At 42.6% G+C, this 20216-nt stretch overlaps 2 protein-coding genes across 10 annotated transcripts; both read left to right on the forward strand.

The window, feature by feature from the left end:
* Window positions 1–132: 132 nt before the first annotated feature.
* On the forward strand, window positions 133–12414 carry LOC143362117 (uncharacterized). Of its 8 annotated transcripts, none has more exons than XM_076801994.1 (4): window positions 1274–1852; window positions 3202–4221; window positions 7598–7684; window positions 12078–12414. In XM_076801994.1, exons 3-4 carry the CDS (start codon window positions 7644–7646, stop codon window positions 12412–12414), a joined length of 378 nt encoding a protein of 125 aa, XP_076658109.1. In that variant the 5' UTR covers window positions 1274–1852; window positions 3202–4221; window positions 7598–7643. The 8 variants fall into 8 exon arrangements, with proteins under 8 accessions (XP_076658111.1, XP_076658114.1, XP_076658116.1 ...); XM_076801995.1 differs by having other exon boundaries at window positions 1274–1804; window positions 3693–4221; XM_076801997.1 differs by having other exon boundaries at window positions 1279–1852; window positions 7598–7680.
* A 286-nt stretch (window positions 12415–12700) lies between these two features.
* Window positions 12701–20186, forward strand: LOC143362097 (monocarboxylate transporter 9). 2 transcript variants are annotated; one of them, XM_076801939.1, is made up of 3 exons: window positions 12701–15013; window positions 16547–16832; window positions 18110–20186. In XM_076801939.1, the coding sequence occupies exons 1-3, from the start codon at window positions 12701–12703 to the stop codon at window positions 18334–18336; spliced, it is 2826 nt and encodes a 941-aa protein (XP_076658054.1). In that variant the 3' UTR covers window positions 18337–20186. The 2 variants fall into 2 exon arrangements, with proteins under 2 accessions (XP_076658054.1, XP_076658055.1); XM_076801940.1 differs by having other exon boundaries at window positions 16547–16648; window positions 18110–18323.
* The last annotated feature ends 30 nt before the right edge of the window (window positions 20187–20216 follow it).

The following is a 20216-nucleotide window of genomic DNA, read 5'->3' on the forward strand; positions in this document are numbered from 1 at the left end:
TAAACTATTCCTTATTATTTGTTCCTATTTATTTTATTCAGACAATGATATAAAAACATAAATTTTTATCAATATACTTCATATGTACTAAAAGTAAATTATTATATATCTTGAATAATCGTAGTTATAAATTTTACAAAAACACTTCAATCTATTTATCAAAAGTTCATAAAAGCATTGTCATCGATAATTATTACTATTTATATTAAGAAAGAGAAAAGAGATACGAGGAATGTTGTTTCGAACCAAATTGAACATATTTTATTTTTATCTCTACTTTGCGCCTCGAGTTGCGTCGTCCCTGTTTCTGAAAAGGACCAATGGAAGTTACGAAAGAAGGGTTGCGTCGGTACGCATGCGCAACTAATCAGAATTCACCCTGGGCTCAAACAGTTGGTCAGACATGGTCAAAACACGTAGCGGGCCCCTCGTTGCGGTATTACCTTCCTTTCCTACTATTTGAAACTGCACGTTTTTCGTTCGCGTTACTTTTCCTATTGTGTCGCGTCGACCATTTTTTCGCCGGTGGCTTCATTCTTTCTGTGGTGTTACTCACTTCCGTCGGCTATCTATTCGCAAGTTATTGTTTTCCGCGCGTGCAATGCAGTGCGTCGCAGTTTTTTAGCATTCGCTCCAGATTGCCAGGCTGATTTTCGGTGAGTACAAACGGTAAAAATATTGTTTTTATTCATGAACCTGCGCATATTTGTTCGCGAGCCACCAACACGTTAGACCAGATTTAATCGCGTGCGTGGAAACGAACAGGAAGGGGTTTTCGACGCGGCCACGCGCGTGCGAAAAAGCTCGCTCACGAGATCAATAGCAGCCATTGCAGTTATGGTAACGCGATCAGCTGATGCTTATTTTGTTTACAAAAACCCGCAGTCCACATAAACATCGTTCCCAACGGCGGAGTCTCGTGTGTGACGAACACGTATCCATCGACGATGACCAAACATTTTGAACAAAAATCTGTATGGGGTGACTAAGAGATTCCTAATTGGTAATAATTAGACTGCGGATTTTATGCATTTATCACAAAAATGGGTAGGCGTTTTTTAAAGCAACAAAAACATTAGAAAAATTTGTAAATGCTGTTACATTATTTTCAACCTATTAAAGATATTAAGAAAGAAAATAAATTTCAATTTCACTCCAGTTTGTTGCAGTTCAGGTAGAAAATTTTTATTTTGCATCAAAATCCGCAGTCTAGTAATAATATTTAATACATCCTAATCCTAATATTTGGTGCATTTTGGTAGTCGGAGTAGGGATGCGCTTTGGTGAGACTATGTTCCATACTTTCGAAATATTATGAAAATGTGCATTGCCATCATTTCGTCCGACGTTGCAACGTAGCTTTCGCATTTCAATTCGATTTGTAAACATCGAAGTGATTGCACACCCTCACGGCCGGCTATCCCCTCAACACGCGCGCGGAAACCTCGATCATATATAAAGGGAGCATGCAGTTAACGACAGAGAGCCGAAGAACTCCGTATCTCGGTGACAACTGACGCGTGCACCGTGCATCGGCGGGAGAGCATTGCCACTTGCCGCTATCAGTGTTACTTCGACTGTTCTCGCGCGAGCATCCCAATTGTTGAACGCGCGCCGCGCAACGCCGACGTAACAAAACGAATATCTTTTCGTTTTATGCAGACACTGCCGTCGATCGTGTCTTTGTTCGTCCTCCTACAGAATAACTGGACAAGTGAATTCTACGTTATTCATGAAAGAGTAACAATTGGCACGCAACATCTGATTAAATAGAAATGACTCGGGACACGCGTAAATCCGTTCGGTAAATTCAACGATGCTTTTCTTTCGTCGAAAAACGGTCCGCCGCACAGTGTGACGAATGGCCATTTTAGCTGGACAAAATTCTAAATTGCCTATTTTTCTATATTTATCGATTAATATGTTTACAGTTGCATAAAATATGAATAATTATTAATTTTTTACAACATTTAGTTGGTTTTTGTTAATTAAACAATATATTTTAAATGATTTATAATTAAATATAGAATACAACAAAGTTAGTGATGGATCTATGTAACACAAAATGATTTAACAAGTAGTAGATATTGTCAAAGAAGACGTCATTTTTAAGTATGGACAAAAAGAATGTAATTTTGGAAAATTATTGCAAATGTTACTTTTTGGAGATTCAGACATTCTAACGGGAAAGAATTATTCTTTGGTTTAGTATAAGGTTTCAATTTATAAATAACAATTCTACTTCATATTATTGTTTATTACTTTAATAAAAATATAATAACATGAAAATATAAATAAAACAAAAGAAATAATAGAGATCGAAATCAAAGTATTAAATAGAAACGTTCGGTTGCTAAAAACAAATAACTTATATACTAATAACTAAAACTAATAACTTATAAACAAATGTCAATAGAATATACCTAAACGTATTTGTGTTACGACAAATGTTTGGGTTTACGACTGAAGAAACGAATTTTCATACGAAGAAAGGTCAGAGGAAAACTCGGGGATCTTATCATTGTTTATTCCTTCAATATACAATGAATAAGACTAAACAAACCGCTAACAATAAGTGGCGACGGCAATCGGCATCGGCTGCGTTCGAAACGCCCGGTCCGAGCTATGATTGTCACGAGCGTGTACGTAAAGCGACGTAACTTCATTGTAAAAATTAGTATAGTTATGCAACGTTCCGCAAGCCAATTTTGGTATTAAAATAAAGTAGAGAATCTCTACTTTATTATATGTAAAAATCATCGCGTGGACCGACGTGGCGCATATACTAATTCATTAACGAAGAGTAGTAACATGGGCGTTTCTGTGGAAAAATAAGTACCGTCTTTGACACTTAATTTACAAAAATAGAGGAATGTTATCGATAGTTTGGAATTACTAAAGTGAAAATACATGTTTTGAGATGTTATATCCATCATATATAGGAAATTTAAACACTCCTTAGTACATTTTAACATATTTCTAGCGCGTATGGAAATGTGCCCATTCATTTATAGGTTAGGTGTTCGTCTTTTAGGTGGTTTACACGCTCTCTAAACATACAAGAAAAGAATTTTAATTTTTAATATTCAAGGGTTTTAATACATGGTTATTTTAGATTATATTAGCACAGTTAGTTTTTGTTTATTTGAAAGTTAATTTTGTCCAGCTAAAAAGGCCATTTGTCACACTGTGCGCCGGCAGGTATCCACAAAAAACCTCTCTCAATACCGTAGCAATTTTTTTCGATGTTAAGCCGGCCGGTGATCGTTTCCGCGCATCGATTTTTCAGGAGATTTATTACGTATCAATATTACGTAAAAGTAACGATATGCGGAGTGCCGTGGCGCTACCTAAAGATAAATAACCGAATTAAATTAGTCGGCCGTAACTCTTCCGGACACAGCTGTCGTAATCCATTCGACCCAAGTCATTCGAGAAGCCGTACCGCGAGTAAACTATTCTTTTTTCTTTCCCTCTTGATCTCCCTCTCTCTTCCTCTTCCTCTTCCTTTGGGCCGTCGAACACGCTTGGTGTTTTCCTTTTTTTTCCGCCCCGTTGTAATCGTATCGGGACGTAAACAAAACATTCGACTCGCTCGGATGTTGGTAGGGAAATGATGAAAACACGGGATTCGGCTCAGTACGAACCGCGATCGCGAGGGAACGGTTGGAACAGCGCGATAATATTTCCAGGACATAAATCATTGTGAACCGAAGACTGGTGGCAGCGGAACGTCTGTGAAATGTGTCGTATCGTTGCATCCGTGTTGGCGACGAGATTTCGCAGGACGTCGAAATGTCGCTCGACTGGGCTCGATCTTAAATAACAACGAGCGGAGTTTTGAAAAGACACGAAACCACCGTCGGAGCAACACATCGAAATAGAGAGTTTGTATTGGGCATCGAACCGATAGAAATTTACCGAAAAAAAAGAGAAAAGAAGAATATCGACTGCCGGTAATTTTGGTGAGCCCGTCGTGGAGTCAGTTGCCACTAGCACCTTCAAATACTTCAATTCGTTGGTTATATCTTTTACGTGGAAACAGTTTTTCGAAAGATTCTGTAATCTCGAGTGTTCTTGATACGGTGGAACATCTTCGCGGAGGAAACGTTTGTTTTATCGACCATACGGGACGCGACACGTGGTGAACAGTGCATGTTTTCGCGGATCTTTCGGCTGCCGATTCTGGAATTAGAGGGACAGGTGTCATCCTGCGTCATGGTATGTTATTTCTTTTTTTTATTATTTTACGTTTGTACATTCGACGTCATTGTTGTTGTCGCGACTGTAGTAGTCTCAATATCGTTTGATAAATTTGGACGTTTCTACCGCTTTGACTACGGAATCTAAAATATTTCTTCAAACAAAAAGAAATTGTTGTTTATCACAATAATTGCTCTATCGAACTGCCTTCTCGAAAATCTTTTCTACCATCAAAGATAAAAGACATATTTTAAGTGATCAAGTTGTAAATGCTGTTCACTCTGTATATCTATAGATATAATCTATTCGTCTTGTGTATCTACAGTGAAACATTATCGCTCGGATCAATCATAGGCAAATATGAAAAAATTACAATAAATCGGCAAAAAATATTATTTATATTCGGTATCGTGACTGTTATCTTATCGCTAAAGCGATGATCGCGGTTTCTAATGAGTAATTCTTAATATGTCAGGAGTGAATGTATTTAGATTTTTACTGATTTTTATCATAATATAAAATCTATCGGTAATGTATCTTTACACTCCTAATGATTGTTATTTGAAAAACAATATTATAAACATGAAGGAGTAAATCAATTCTGCGCAATAGAGGGATTCTTTGACCTAGGGATCAGACTTGGGCGTTATCCGAATCAATCACTTGAAAATCATTCGGAACGTATGTAGGTGAGCACTGTAACTGACTTATTAGCCCATCGTTATAATATTATGTAATCGATCAAATTTGTACTTGACACGTTGAATGCCATGTCCGTGCGAGTTATATTTAACTCGCGCTGTATGTATTTGCTCCAGAGGGTGCGTACGCTAACTATAGCTTCGACTATGGTTGGTTTCTCTTCTAATTTGGCAGTCAATGTATTATGGATTTACGAGTGATCGTAAACGACTGAAAAAAATGTATTCCTTGCATTTAGAACGTATCCATGGATTTTTTAAGTCGTGTCGAATATTGTTCAGTAACTGTTGATTGATCGTACAACATGCGTTCGCTTTATTCGAATCCGTGATACGTTCGCTTACGAGCCACGGTGCTTCTTTTTGGACTGATAAGAGCCGACGATTAATCGCAGCACGTGGTCCCACGAGTTCATTTTCCTTGCGCGTTGATAACGTAGGTTCATAGTTTTCCGGCTAATCGTTGGCTACTTTGATAAAAGGTCAACTGCCATACGCTGGAGCCACGTGGCCCGCGAGTTCCTAGAACGCGATTGTGAATCATTGAATTTTATAAATGTTTCAATTGCTCGGATTAAACCGGCCCGTTCAGCTAACGAAAGTATGTGTATGGCTCGACCGATTACCCACGATAATAATTGGGACAGTGATTCTTCGACAGTGTTCGGAACTGTTGACATAGTAAATGGCGGATCTGTTGATCATATACTAACGTTGCACGCATCGAAACAATCCATTTCAGATTTCCTTTTTCGCAATCATTGAAAATATCACATAAAGCGAGGCAATACAACATAACACGATTACCAACTACTTACTAGGGCAGTCTTAAAAATTTACCTCCAATTTCAATGACCTTGAAATATATTTTTGGGGGCGTAATTCTGAACAGCTTTTCCCTATACATGGCGCCTAGATAAAAATTGAATAGCGCCAACTACAAAATTACCAAATATTATCGGTAGCGTTAAATGATGAGTTTTCATTAATTCTCGAATGTCAACTAATTTATTATTTTTGACAAAGAAGCAATTAATGTTTTTTGAACGACATTTTAGTTTTCTCCGACTCACGTTTTCAAACGGTTATTCGCATTATCAGTTCATGATAACACATTATCAACGTACGACAGTTAAAGACACGCAAGCTTCTAAAAAGTATTTACATTTTGAAGTACAACTAACACTACTATCAGGAACTGGCACAATCGTTATCTGCATTCTTTACCTATATTTCAGTGACAATACAGATTATTTCGGAAGTATCTTTTACGAAATTATCACCTATTGGTTAATTTTGCATTGTGTCGCCTCTCCAGAATTCAAATTTGTGTCAAAACTACTTACTAAATTGGTAAATAGCAATAATTAATTAAGCACGATGTTGTGGTCCGCGTTTAAATAAATTAGTGCAACTGTAATTATTCGAAAATATAGTTTATTATAATACTTGCAATAAAAGTACAAAAATTACCGTCTACACTTACTATTGTAACGCGCGATTTCCTTAACTCTCCCTATCGCATTACAATTTACAACGATAACCGACGTTTAATCGAGTGGAGGGGGTCGTATCGCCAGGTTGCTATACCGCCATAGTCTCCCGAAAAGTTGAGCGAGCCTTGCGCCTTTCAGCTAGCGCGTGGAACTGTTTGATCCGTCTGAAAAGGGTAACCCGTACCTTTTTTTTTTTTTTTTATCGTGAGGAAATGTTTTATACATACCCCGACTCCCTGGGGGAAGCCGGGGTTATGTGGGATTCTCCCCGGAGGATGAACCCCCGGAGACTACCCACTAAAACCTCACGCCCACCTAAGCTACACGGGAGGTGCCTGGATCACGCGAGTACTCAACAGGACACCTCCCAGCTATCATCATACCCCGGGGGAGGGGTTAGCCTCCCCCACTTCCTACGCTATAAGACCCCGGGCGGAGGGTCCCACCCGGTGTCCCCATCCCTGGAGCCTTCGGATTGGGCTTCCCGAGCCCCAGCTCGGTCCACCCACAGCTCCCGGAGTCTTCGTGCCCCGCTCGGAGCCGGTATCCCGAAGGAACCAGCCCCGGCCGAGGCAAGAAGACGCCGCCACCGGAAGGAAGGGCCGTCAGAGGCGTGATCGGGCACGCCCCGACCCTTCCTTTCCCCAAACCCCCCACGGATCCCCCTCCCCAATCGGGGAGGGACGGACCGACACCCCCCTGCACCGGGAAAATAACCCGGGGGTGTCGGCCTATCACGGGGGGAGCTATGCTCCCCCCCGGGGGCCCGGGTCAGTTCACACCCCGGGCCCCCAAGTTCGCCGCCCCCAGTTGTGGGGGCATAACAGGGCGCGGGGAAACTCCCCGCGCCAGACCCACTCCGCCCCCCACCACCGGGGGCACACGTTGGCGCGGGGGAGATCCCCGAGCCCTCCCTACCCTCTCCGCCCCCCTCCTGGGGGGCACGCGTCGGCGCGGGGGTTGTCCCCGCGCCCACACCCTCCTCGCGGAGCCCGGGTCCCGCTCCCGGGCCCGCTCGGCGGCCTCCTTCTGGGTCATTACTACCTCACAGAAGGAGGCCACCGCATTCCACGACCCCACGCTGCCGACCATGTAGGGTAACCTGTACCTAATTCGAACCTAACCCAGACCAACTATAATTCGCTTTCTATTTTCTATGCATAAGATACCTTTTTAACAAGTTCGCCCGTTATATAGGTTGCTTGCTGGCCGCCGCGCTGAGGAGTAGAAAAGAGGGGGGCCTATGCTGCATACACGTCACGGCGCGCCATCACGGACGCGTAGGTATACGGAGGATTCATGTAGTAGTAGCAGTAGTTTTTCGCGAATATCTCATGAAAACTGTTCATTTCTGCCAAAAATGACGATTACATTTCGTGCTCAGAATGTCGAAACGAACGCCATACGTTATGCGCCGAAACCTTGGGTGGGGGGTATTGTAAAGTAGTATCAGCGATTAGTCAGTGGAAGGTACAAAACAAGTTAGTCAGCAAGTCAAACCAACCCTTAGCCTCTTCCAGTTCCTTCCACGTCACTCGTCAAGACGTCATTTCCATTTTCTTCCACGTCGACCATTCTCCCCTCCACACCGTGTCCGAAATTCTCGCTATACATATATACAGCCGCGTTCCGCAAATTCGAACAGTTATTGGCAGACTATTAGAAGTAGAGACCGAAACTCTAGACAAACCTTTTAAAATGTTCTTATAGAAAAGTGTTGTACTTGATTCGGCAACGAACAATTGTTAGTAGTGTATAAGACAGACCAGTGCATATGCGGCGAAGGCCCATGTGTTGTATTAGAATCATAGGACGATGCTGTTGGTGAGTTTTCATAGCATTTCGATTATCTTTGATAATTTTCTTCGTTACGAAACAGTCGTTGCAATTTAGTACTATTAATTTTTGTGTCCTCTTTAAGGAATATTCCATATTACTAGTCGCTATTGCCGGTACCAAATTAATATTGTTACGTTGAATTTTTCATACTTTCCCAAACGAATAACAACCGAAACACCCAGTGTCGCCAGATGAGGGGAGGGAGCACGAATTGAGGGGAAAATGCCGCAGCACACTCCATAATACTTAAGAAATTGACATTCCTGGAACGTACGAAATTTAGGCCCTAAGAATATCCATAAGTTGACGCCAAGATGTTTTGAGCGAAGTCGAGGGATGATGCAAACGCGGCCTTTAGGTTTCGAAGGATTTATGGTGGTGTCTTGACCTTGTGAGGAGTTGACTAGGGATCCGTGAGATTTAACAGAAGTGTTGTAATGGCGGTTGAACACTCTAGGTCATCGAGCTACCGGTCGGGATGTTTATGAGATAGTGATGAGTGAAACTTGCCAGTGTCCTTTGGTAAGGATGCACCGGGTTCAAGGTGATCGCGCGCCTAAACCTAACTGTTGCGTGCTCTGTGTCGGAGGTATTATGACAAGTAAATCGTTGCTTGTCATAATGGACGGTGACTCTAATTGAAAATTATAATATCAGATTTAATCTTAATTTACAGGATTCACCGAATATTTTTCAGTTTTTCGTCCGATTCTGATATTCTATGATCTTTCCGGACCGAAACACTCCTTTGCTGCGCTTTGCAGTGAAATCACAATGGCACGATCCCTTTTGTAGCTGCCAGCACTCAGACTGAACGTATTCGAATATCTTTTGTGCCTGATAAAACGTAAACGTTTCAAAGGGAAACGTTTTGTTGGTTCGCGAAGTCTGTTTTAAGAGTCGCAGTTTTTACATTGTTCTAATCGTTCAACAAATTCCGGTAATATATTATACGATAGTAAATTTTTCTTTTTACGCGAAGATGACGTGTCAACTCTTTCAGCAATTCAGCGAACAATTCATTCAATTCGCACGTATCCTGTCAAAGTCGTGCGAAATTTTGCCTCAAGATCGTGCCAGTTTTACGGTTTCCGTATTTTCCAATTGACAGGTTCTCGCATTATTCTGTAATCGTCGACCATAATAGTCTCCTCTGCCCACTTCCTCGTCAACTTGATACACGCGGACACAATCCTGCGATATGAAGGCGAGGCGAAAAATAAGCACGGCGCGGCGCAGGTCTTTTGATCTCCTAGGATCTAGGAGATCGAAATAGATACGGGGTGTCGCAGCTAACTTGACCACCTTGAATATGTCGCTTAGTGTTGGTAATAGAAAAAAACGTTATAGGACAATATCAACCTAACCGAAGGGGTAATATAATGATTCGGAAAAAACTTTTTTCAAGGTCATTTTTTTCTAGATATCAAGGTCGTCAATATTTGTTTAAATAGAACTAGATATTTTTTTATCGCGATGTAATAGTACGGGTGAAGACCTCTTCAATGACATATTATACAATGACCTTCGTGTTACCTTGGGTATGAAAAATCCAAAAAGCATTATAGCTACTATCAGTGATTAATTTACTACACTAATTGGTTTGAACTACTCTATTTCAATAAATGTTCGAAATGATGACCATTGTTTGCAATACATTGTTGTATACGGAAAATAAATGATTCTCTGGCTCTTCTAATAGTTTCATAGCTAATATTGGAACATGCAGTTCTAATACTCATCTTCATATATCCGGCTGTTATTGGAACATGTTCATAAACAATACTCTTAAGTGTTCCCCATAAAAAGAAATCTAACGGGGTTAGATCAGGTGACCACAGAGGCCATAAAACGTTTGCGTCTCGCCCAATCCAACGTTGAGGAAACTTTTCGTCTAATATTTGACGGGCTATTCTTGAGTTATGTGCCGGACATCCGTCATGCTGATACCACATCTCGATCCTTGCTAATGGTATTTCTTCCAATAGGTGAGGCAAATCTTCAGCTAAAAAATTGGCATATTTGTTACCATTTAGTGTACCATTAACACCAAACCAATTAGGGTAGTAAATTAATCACTGATAATACCTGTAATACTTTTTGGATTTTTCATACCCAAGGTCACACGAAGGTCATTGTATAATATGTCATTAAAGAGGTCTTCACCCCTACTATTACATCGCGATAAAAAAAATATATAGTTCCATTTAAAAAAAAATTGATGACCTTGATATCTAGAAAAAAATGACATTGAAAAAAGTTTTTTCCGAATCATTATATTGCCCGTTCGGTTAGGTTAATATTGTCCTATAACGTTTTTTTTCTATTACTAACACCAAGCGAGACATTGAAGGTGGTCAACTTAGCTGGGACACCCTGTAGATACTGTCACTTGACACGTAATTGTCGCGCGCCTCTATCACACTTACGCAACCTACACCTCTGTCGGTCGGGTTGCCGCATTTTAGGCGCATTTTGAAGATGAAGCCGAAATTACAATTTTTTACTCGTCCTTTCCGTCTTGCATTGTCATTGAGAACCGCCCCTTAAATTTTCTCCCACCTGCTGTCGAACACCCTGCATAAAAGAATTTGAGAAAGTAAAATTGAATTTTTGAGGAGTGTGAACACGGAAGATCCGTTCCCAATGCTTTGCATGCATGTACTTAAGATCGTGTCGTGATGGGAGTTTCTTCATTGGAAATTACACGCGAGTGAGTTAAAATTTCAAGTCATATCGATTTTGTCCCTTCTTTCTCGAAGGGTCTCGACCAGCGTGCGAGGCGTCGCGCCGTACTACAAGTTGTACATCAACAAGTAATCTGTCGTTGAAACAATCGAAGCGACTGCTGGTCGTGTCGCGACGCTTCTGACGTAGACCGCTTTAGATTCGAACGGTAAGGAATGGGAATATGCGACGCGACTTTAGTTAGGTGAAGTTTCAGGGCATCCGAGGATATTGAAAAGATGACTCTGTACAGAAGATGAAGAAGAAGAAGAAGAAGAAGAAAAAAAAAAAGGAAAACTTGGCGTAAGAAAAGACGAATGGATCGCGAGGTACGCTCGTGATCACGGTGAACACTGTTAAATTGATAGCAACTCATATACAATGAACTTCATTCATAATCGCCGGCTCTAACTCGAGTTACTTCGGCTCGTTACGAAATGCCAGAAGCAAATCTCGACGTTGACGCGTATTCTCTGGCAAACGTCGAACTCGCGTCGACAACATGAGAATTTTCGTTCCGGCTTCGATTTTGATCGACCGACTTTACGAACGGATACCTCGCTCCAAGATCTGGTGAAAAAGTTCGCTGCGCAATTGACCTTGACCGATATTTTCAAGGTCAAAAAGTTTTCTTATTGCATCCTTTAGTAGTCATCGCGAAGAACGGAAATCTTAAAGGAACGATAGGTCTCAAGAGTCAGCCGTTCTCTTAAAAAACAACTTTAAAGTTTCGTTAACTATGTCTACAGGGTGTCCCAAAATGGTATGAACGTAGAGGGGGTGAGATTCTACATGACAAAATAAGTCGAAAATATAGAATAAATTTTTTCAAGAAAATTGATATTAAAAATCCGTCAACTTCGCGTGCCTAGCGTTCCTAAGAAGTAGAATTAGTAGGTCATGATCAGACGGGTCAGACATACTCACACACACACGAGGTGTACAAGTCTGACCTCCTCGCGCTATACGGTGGTTACTCTATGTATGTCCGAAAAGCCTAACGCATAAAAGTCCCAGAAAGGTCTTTTAAGGTACCCGTTTAATTAATAACGAAAATCTGAAACGGTAACTGTGATCGGGTTCGACTAATTGCGTATCATTTGATCCTCAGAATACACCACCGAAGCCGAAGCACTACCGTTCGCCGCATGGGTGCCTGGGTTAACGATCGTTTCGCGGAGGAGGAGGTGGTCCCGATTAACCAGGGCCCGAGGAGAAGGAAGACTTCAGGCATCCTGGGCCACATTTGCGATGGTGGCGGTCCAGGCGGGATTTATCAGTCTTCAAAGAACTTTAAATCGTCCAGATTCTCGCCGTCGTTGTTGCCGTTACGTCGTCAGTTCACTAGACAGCTGTACGAGTGGCCGTGCTTACCGCTGTTTAAATCAAGGACGAAACTAAACCGGTTCAGGATCGGTTCGACCGTCGCGGTGATTCGAGTGATTTAACTGTTTCTGCGACCGTGTTCGCGTGTTCGTAGTGCTCCGGAAAAATTTCAGGTCGACAAAGTAGGAAAACCGAGAAAAGATACAGATCGATCCTTTATCGATGTCGAGAAAACACTAGAGAGAGAGGCGGCAGAATATCCTCATCGCGAATACCCTGTCGAACGAGTTGAAAGGCAAAGCCAGGTAAAGGTAAACGCTAGCGAGTTGAATGTCGTTACGTTGGCTCTCGGACGACTGCGCTTGAACGGCAGTCTCCTCTTCTTTCTCCTCCCTTGACGTCATCATCATGGCCGAGTGGTACCGGGTGAAGTTCAACGATGAGAGGAAGTTGACCGAATCGAGCGAGACGATCGATCCGCCAGAGGATATCAAAGTCGACTGCTACAGCAGCACCGGCGAGTCGCGCAGCGACCTGAACAACGGCGAGATCGCCCGTTGCAAACACAACGAAGAATCACTGATCGAGAAGAGACGGTCGTCGAGCATAGCCTTGCAGAATGCCCCCCGCGAGACGAAACACCACAAGAGCAGAGACGCCACACCGATCGTTCTATATTCCATAGTGAACGATGATTCCCGGTTTCAGAAGAGCTCGGATCAAATCGGCATTCTGTCCGAGGAACTGTCCAAGTCGTTGAGCATTCAGAGCTACGAGAACGACGTAGTGATCGACAAGTTCGAGGACGAGGAGGAACGAAGATGTTTGGAGAAAACGTACAACGGCTATGAGGATCCTGGCTCGAGGATACGCAAAGAGGCCAGGCAGGAACTGAAGAAACTCTCGATAAACCCCGGGAAAAGGTTGGTTAGTATGCACAAGGAGGACATCACCGGTTCTCAGAAACGCAAGAACCTCGTCACGGTGGGAAGATCGATCTCTCCTACAAGGATTCTGTCGGTGAAGAGACGCCTGTCGGCCGAGAAGAGCAACGAGAAGCTCGTCAATGGAAGTTCGTCCAGAGAAGACAAGCAACAGCACCATGTTCAGTTCAACAAGGATTCGAAGAAACAATACTCGCGAGACGAGAGGTCGCAGCCCACACCTTCGATACCTACGTCGGCCATCAGTACTTCCGAGGACAACTCCAGCTTGGGACAGCTGTGCGAGGGTACGCCACCCGACGGAGGCTGGGGCTGGGTGGTCGTCGTGGCTGCTTTCATAGTTAACCTTATAGGGGACGGAGTCACATTCTCATTCGGCGTGATTTACGTCGAGTTCTTGAACTATTTCGACGAGGGTAAGTTCAAGACTGCCTGGATAGGCAGCATATTCATGGCGATGCCGTTGCTGTGCGGCCCGGTGGCCAGCTTTCTGACGGACAGGTACGGATGTCGTCGCGTATGCATCGCGGGAAGCATTCTAGCCACGACCGGCTTCGTCATTACATCCTACGCGAACTCGATGGCGGTGCTGGTGTTCACCTTCGGCATCCTGCCTGGCTTCGGGTTGTCTCTTTGCTTCGTGACGGCGGTGGTGATCGTCGCTTACTATTTCGACAAGAAGAGGTCGTTCGCGACCGGTCTGTCCGGATGCGGAAGCGGCATCGGGACGTTCATATGCGCGCCGTTGACGCAATATCTGCTCGACGAGTACGGCTGGCGGGGGACGACGCTGATTTTGGCCGGGCTGTTCTTGCAATTGGCCGTATGCGGATGCTTGATGAGGGATCCGGAATGGACGTCCACCCGCGCCAGGGCCAAGAACGAGGAGAGGCGGAAAAATAGGGAGAAGAAGAGAAGCAGGGTACAAAGCTCCAGCGTGGACTCATTCTCCGCCAACTGCTCGCTGAACACTCTCACGGTCATGGAGAAACTTCGACTGCAGGGGGAGGATGACGAGGAGAAGTTCTTCTCCAGCTTGCTCAGTCTGCCTACCTTCGTCAACACCGGGGAGAAGGTGCCCTCGGAGGTGCTGGAACTCCTGAGCACTCGAAAGAACGTTTACAACGTGCTGGTCCATAATTATCCGAATCTTCTCATACCCTCGCGGCGCTTCAGCGACTCCGGAGCGCTTCATGACCAACTTAGCATACCGTCGGCGAGGTTCGCGGTCACGCCCAGCTCTTTGTCCGAGTTGAAGACCGAAGAGAGCAAGGACAACGCGTTGTTAAACGACAATCAATCCGTCGAACAGCAGGCTGATGCCGCGTGGCGCTTGTGGTGGTCGAAGAAGATCAGTCTGGAGAACAGCACCTTGAGGAGATCCAGCACCCCCGAGCACTCGAAGAGGTTGCCCCCGGGCTTTCTGAAGGACATCAAAATGCATAAACGTAGCCTTACCTACCGTGGCGCCATGTTGAATATCAATCGGCTGAGGGCGTCCAGTTGTCCGGATATTTATAGGAACTCGATGACCACTATAACGAAGACGAAGCTCGTTTGGTGCGCCGGTTTGTGGGACCTTCTTCTGGATATGGTCGACTTCTCGCATTTCGCTGACTCGCGCTTCTTATTGTTCGCCATCAGCAATTTCCTGCTCCACACTTGGTACGACGTCCCCTACGTCTACTTGACGGATAACGCGATCGAGATGGGATTCAGCGAAACCGATGCCTCCAATCTGATATCGGTTATCGGAATTACCAATACGGTCGGCGAGGTAAGCAAGCTTTCTTTCAATTTCTACGTAGATGTAAGGAGCGGCCGCGAAAATTCTATATATGGGAAATATTTCATTAATATTCAATTGAAGAGAAGATCCTGCTTTTCTTTGTCATCCTACTACCCCCCATGTCGACACGTAGGGTTGAAAATGGGCACAAAGTATTTTCTTTGGATGTTGCCTTTTGTTTCATCGTTTCCTTGTACAAATAAATGTTTTGCATTGTAATTGTACGGGGCACAGTCGCGGAGACATTGACCTCAACACGGTGATGATAGGAACGAACAATACATTTCGTTTTACTTTACGTTGGCCTGCGAGCAACGGTGACATATCGATAATTCCAAGTATCGATGTTCATTGTTAACCAGTTTCTCCTCCGTGGCAGACTTTGTCCCTTTATGCTGTCCAATATTAGCGCGCTTCGCCGCTGTTTATCGATCACTGAAGAATCGTTACTTCCACCTGCCAATTCTGCGAAACAGATTCTTTGATGAATGCTCTCCACCCGGCTGTGTAGAAAGTTTCGACGCTTTTACAACTTCTTTACTTAATGATGCAGCATCAGTTGCTCTAACACTTTTCTATGCACATGTTTTATATCTGCATTGGTATTATCGAAACTGAAACACTACGGTTTTGTAGGCATGCTCTATTTCATGCCGACTGGTGACACCATTTTACATTTCAAGTAGAGCTATTTCTTTTTCCAACATTAGGCCTATGGTGCTCGCACTATGGAATACTGTGTTTACCTAGTATGGAATAGCACATTAAGTACAGTGTAAAGAACGCTCTTCACCTTATGAGCTACACTAAATAAAGCTGTTATCGTAGATCAATAACGCGGACAAGATTGGATACTTCGTTAAATCTGGAAGCTCTTTAAACGCCCGAATTACGTCAGTCTTGTCTTAGGTCACCTAGTGGCACGGCACGTCTCCACTTCTCACCCTCCCTGATCGCATTTTATTGTAAACTCCCTGTGACCTTCAGTTTGCATCACGCGTGGATTAAAGGATTTATTGGGCGGATATGTTAGGTATGCAAATAATAACAAGTTTAGCTTAAATGGAGTTTAAGAAAATCAAACATTTTTTGCGTTTTTCGTGAAACATTCAGATAGATTTTTTTTCGAAACTATTATCAACAAAAAAATCCAAAAACATATCCCATATAGTGATTCATAGATCACAGATACGGTCTTCGTGTTCGAGCCCGGATATGTAGCGTTCCAGTCGTTACCAGCTCCGCAGGAGCCCCGAACCTCTGTCGCAGGGCCCACCTGTGCCTCGCGAAAGACTCTTCGAGACCATTTGCACTCCGGAATTTTGTAAACACATGTTAAACGTCTCCGTAGCGGAGCCCCACCGGAGTGCTAAGGGTTACCGGGGTATCGTACTCCTTATAGTCGTGTCTATGTTTCCGGCGGCTACGGGAAAGGAATACTGTAGATTTAGGTTGTAATTTGTAATTTATGCGAAGCGATCGGAGATGAAATGATAAGAAAACTTTGATCTCTCTTTTCAGGTTCTCCTTGGTTGGGCAGGCGACAGGGCATGGCTAAACGCGTCCATTGTATATGCAGTATGCATGGCATTCTGTGGTGCAGTTACGGCTTTGATACCCAAGGTGGTTAGAAATTACTACTTATTGTGCGTAATTTCTGGTGCTTTCGGACTATTCATCTCGGCGAACTGCAGTCTCACCAGCATCATCCTCGTCGAATTGATCACGCTGGAGAGGTTCGCAAATGCTTATGGGCTGCTGCTTTTGGTTCAGGGTGTTGCTAATCTCGTAGGTCCTCCACTGGCTGGTAAGGGGCAAATTAATATCTAGCGTTTCTAATATTAGATCGTCCGCGAAGTCTATGCCACGTCCTATACGCATACATGCACGTTCTTCGCGTTATGATCAGACGCGACCTCTGTACCAACGGTCGATGCGTCAGAGGATTATCGTACCCACAAACGGTAAACTATATCGCTGAAACTGCTCTTGCCGACAGTCATCTCGGTAGAAACGTCTCAAAAAAAGGGGAAACACTTTTCAAAAACCACAAAACACTATAACGCGACTCGCTTGACTTTTCGGAAGATTGTGGCGATATGTCAACACGGCGACATTGAGAAGTAGGGGACGAGACTTTAGAGTTGCGCAAAGTGTGTAGTCGGATAAGGAGGTCAAAAGTGCCACCAAACCAAATTGAGTTTGCAGTAGGCCATTCGATAGCTTTTACAAAGAAAATACCTTGTGCCAATTTTCATCTCTATATGCCGACATGGGGGCTAGTAATGGGCTGACTAAGAAAATCAGGGTTTTCCGTAAAATTTCTCTTATCCTCTTCAATTGAAAATTCTGAAAAGAATCAGGCATATTTTAGCTATTAGAATGCACATCTGTGAATTATTTCAGAATTTTTAGCTTCTAAACTGAATTTTAAAAAATAAAAAAACTTTTGAAATACCGATTTCTTGTAGAAGTTATGAAATACTAATCTTTATGGTTGTCAAGTGCCTGCTTTAGTGCTTCCTAAAGTTATGAGAACAAGAGAAATTTTATATGTCATATTGCATTTAGTCAAAATATTAAAACAAAAGGACTATCATGCTGTATCATGATAGGACAATTAAGAGATCCAACGTGTCTTACGTAAGATTAAAACGACATGGTAACCCCGTTAAAAAGAATTCTGTGTAAAGTGTCCACTATAATCGGATCAGATTCAATTGACTGCTCAAGGCCACTTCCCCGATTGTGAATCATGTGAGATGCAACTCTTACATTATGACGTCATACTAGCCTGCTTCTCTGTTTATAAGGCAGCATAGATAGAGCAGACATAGACGAGCAAACCAAGGCGAGGGTAGGAATTTGGCCAATCATTCGACGGCCTTGAACAGTTAATCGAGATCGCTATACCTCCTATTAGTTTCAAAATATCTTTGCAGTGGAGGAATTATGTTCCAGCCACTATAAGTACAATGTAGATTTATCCACCCGTTGATATTGAATTATTTACAATGTTACTTCTGCTGCGTTCCGGTACTTTCAACTTCGTCTCTGAAATCATGCTTCGCTTCATTGTTTCAGGATGGCTGTACGATATCACGGGGAAATACGATTTATCTTTTTACTTGGCTGGTCTCTGTATCGCACTGAGCGGAGTGCTATTGCTTGCGATGCCTTTAATTAGCCTGTATCGCAGATGCGTGTACGGATCTAAGAAAGAAGAAACCGATAAAGAATTTTCAAGTTTGAACAGCGTTTACATTAGCCGAGGCTCGTCGAGATCGATCCAGAATGAAGGGAAACTGTAATCGACATGCCAAACGTGTGCTTCGTATACACTATTGATCCAACGGAATTTACGCATTAATACTTCTAAAGAAAACCAAAGGAATTGCAATCCATAGTTCTACTATTCGTTTTGAATATCGCGGGAACCGTCACTTTATTCCGCGTTCCGCTGTCTAACAGTTAGGAGAGTTTTACATTGGATCGCATGTTTGTGGTTCCTTCGTAGTACATATAGCGAATTTCCGCGCGCGGGCGTGATCAAGTAACGTGATCGACGTAATCAATCCACGAAAATGTAAACGCACTCGAATTATCGTACCTTTACTACAGAAACACACCCATGTTGTATTTCGATCGTGTAATTTCGATGTAAAACGCGAAAGCGAATCTATCGGTTCAACTTTTCCTTGCGGGACAACAAATTTTGGACATTTTTTATACAATCCTGTAGATTTTGACAAGAAATTTCCAAAGATCACACTTTCAACGTTAGGAATTCATTGGTTCAAAAGTTATATGTGTTTAAAGTTATACGATTTCATGCGTTTTTGACAGGTAAGGGTGCCGCCATGTTGGTATGTACTCAGCCTTGCGCGTCGATTAATGAGCAGAGTCGCCAGATGACGGGCACAAGAACACGGTGATGTCGATAACGTAGTCTCGCAAGCGTAGCCACTCCACACAAAGTCTAAGCTCGACCAAGCTGATGGTGAGTACATACCAATGGCGGCGCCCTTACCTGTCAAAAAACGCTTGAAAACGCTCAACTTCACATACGTATAACTTTTTATCCGTGAATTCCTAAGATTAGAATCTGGATTTTTGGCATTTTCTAGTCAAAATCTACGGGTTTATATAAAAAAAAATCTAAAATTTGTGGTCCCGTGAGAAATCATTTAGCCAATCTATCAGTTCGTTCATGATCTACAAGCGAATAAAATCACTGTTCGAAATGATATTCGTGAGTCGACGAAACGATCATCTTCGGGGAGATGATGTCATAATCTCAGGATAATGATGAATGATGAATGAATGAGTGGCAAGCGGCGTCTGTGCACATTCAGAGAATAAAATTTCTACGGCGCCTATCGTTTTGTCCACGTGTTTCGCATTTCTTTAAAACGTTCCATTTCGCAAATGTTTCATTTATTCGATTTAAGGGGGTACACCAACACGTAAGTTTAAACGAGGTTTAAACGTCAATTTAATATTCTCTGTCACCCCAGTAAACAATTTGCTCTTGATTTGGTGTACGTCCATAAGCATAAGTATAATCTGACAAGTTATTTGAAAAATAACATTGAGGAAATCTGTAAATACTGTTTGATAAATTCACTATCTGTGAATCAGTGTCTGTAAACACTGTAAATATGTATCCCATGTGATACTTGCGAGCTGTAACCTTCATTGATATAGTCTTCGAATATTTTTGTCGTTTCGTTAAATTTATTATTAATCGTTAATCATAATATAAATATTGTGGTCGTAATCATGTTCATAATTTCGCGTTCATTTCGTCTTTTCTTCTGGTTGAACGAAAAACAACTCGACACGAATCGCGACGTCACTGCCTGGGATAGACTATACTATAGCTTCGTGACGTTACTCAGGTTCTGACTATAGAATATCTGCCGACTATTTGTCTTTCAAATTCCTGGATCTGGTAACGCTGATTCCAACAGTTTTATTTCAATCTGAAGATGTGATACTCGATTTAGATAATTCTATGCTTTCACCTTTGGTTCGTGTACGTTTGTGTGTGCAACTTATCAAACAAAAAGAATATGTATGTACATAGCCGTATATGTATATACAACGTATGTATATATGTATAGTTTCTCTCAATATATGTATAGCTTCTCTGTGATGATGAATCTGAATTTTATGAACTTTTCGTATT

Source organism: Halictus rubicundus, chromosome 16, assembly GCF_050948215.1.
Source record: "Halictus rubicundus isolate RS-2024b chromosome 16, iyHalRubi1_principal, whole genome shotgun sequence".
In the NCBI taxonomy this organism is placed as follows: Eukaryota; Metazoa; Arthropoda; class Insecta; order Hymenoptera; family Halictidae; genus Halictus; species Halictus rubicundus.

Coding starts and splice junctions, on each gene's coding strand:
- LOC143362097 (XM_076801939.1), top strand. CDS start 12,701: ATGGCCGAGTGGTACCGGGTGAAGTTCAACGATGAGAGGAAGTTGACC. Junction 15,014..16,546: donor TTACCAATACGGTCGGCGAG/GTAAGCAAGCTT, acceptor CTCTCTTTTCAG/GTTCTCCTTGGTTGGGCAGG. Junction 16,833..18,109: donor CGTAGGTCCTCCACTGGCTG/GTAAGGGGCAAA, acceptor TCATTGTTTCAG/GATGGCTGTACGATATCACG.
- LOC143362117 (XM_076801996.1), top strand. CDS start 7,644: ATGCTGCATACACGTCACGGCGCGCCATCACGGACGCGTAG. Junction 7,685..12,077: donor GCGCCATCACGGACGCGTAG/GTATACGGAGGA, acceptor TTTGATCCTCAG/AATACACCACCGAAGCCGAA.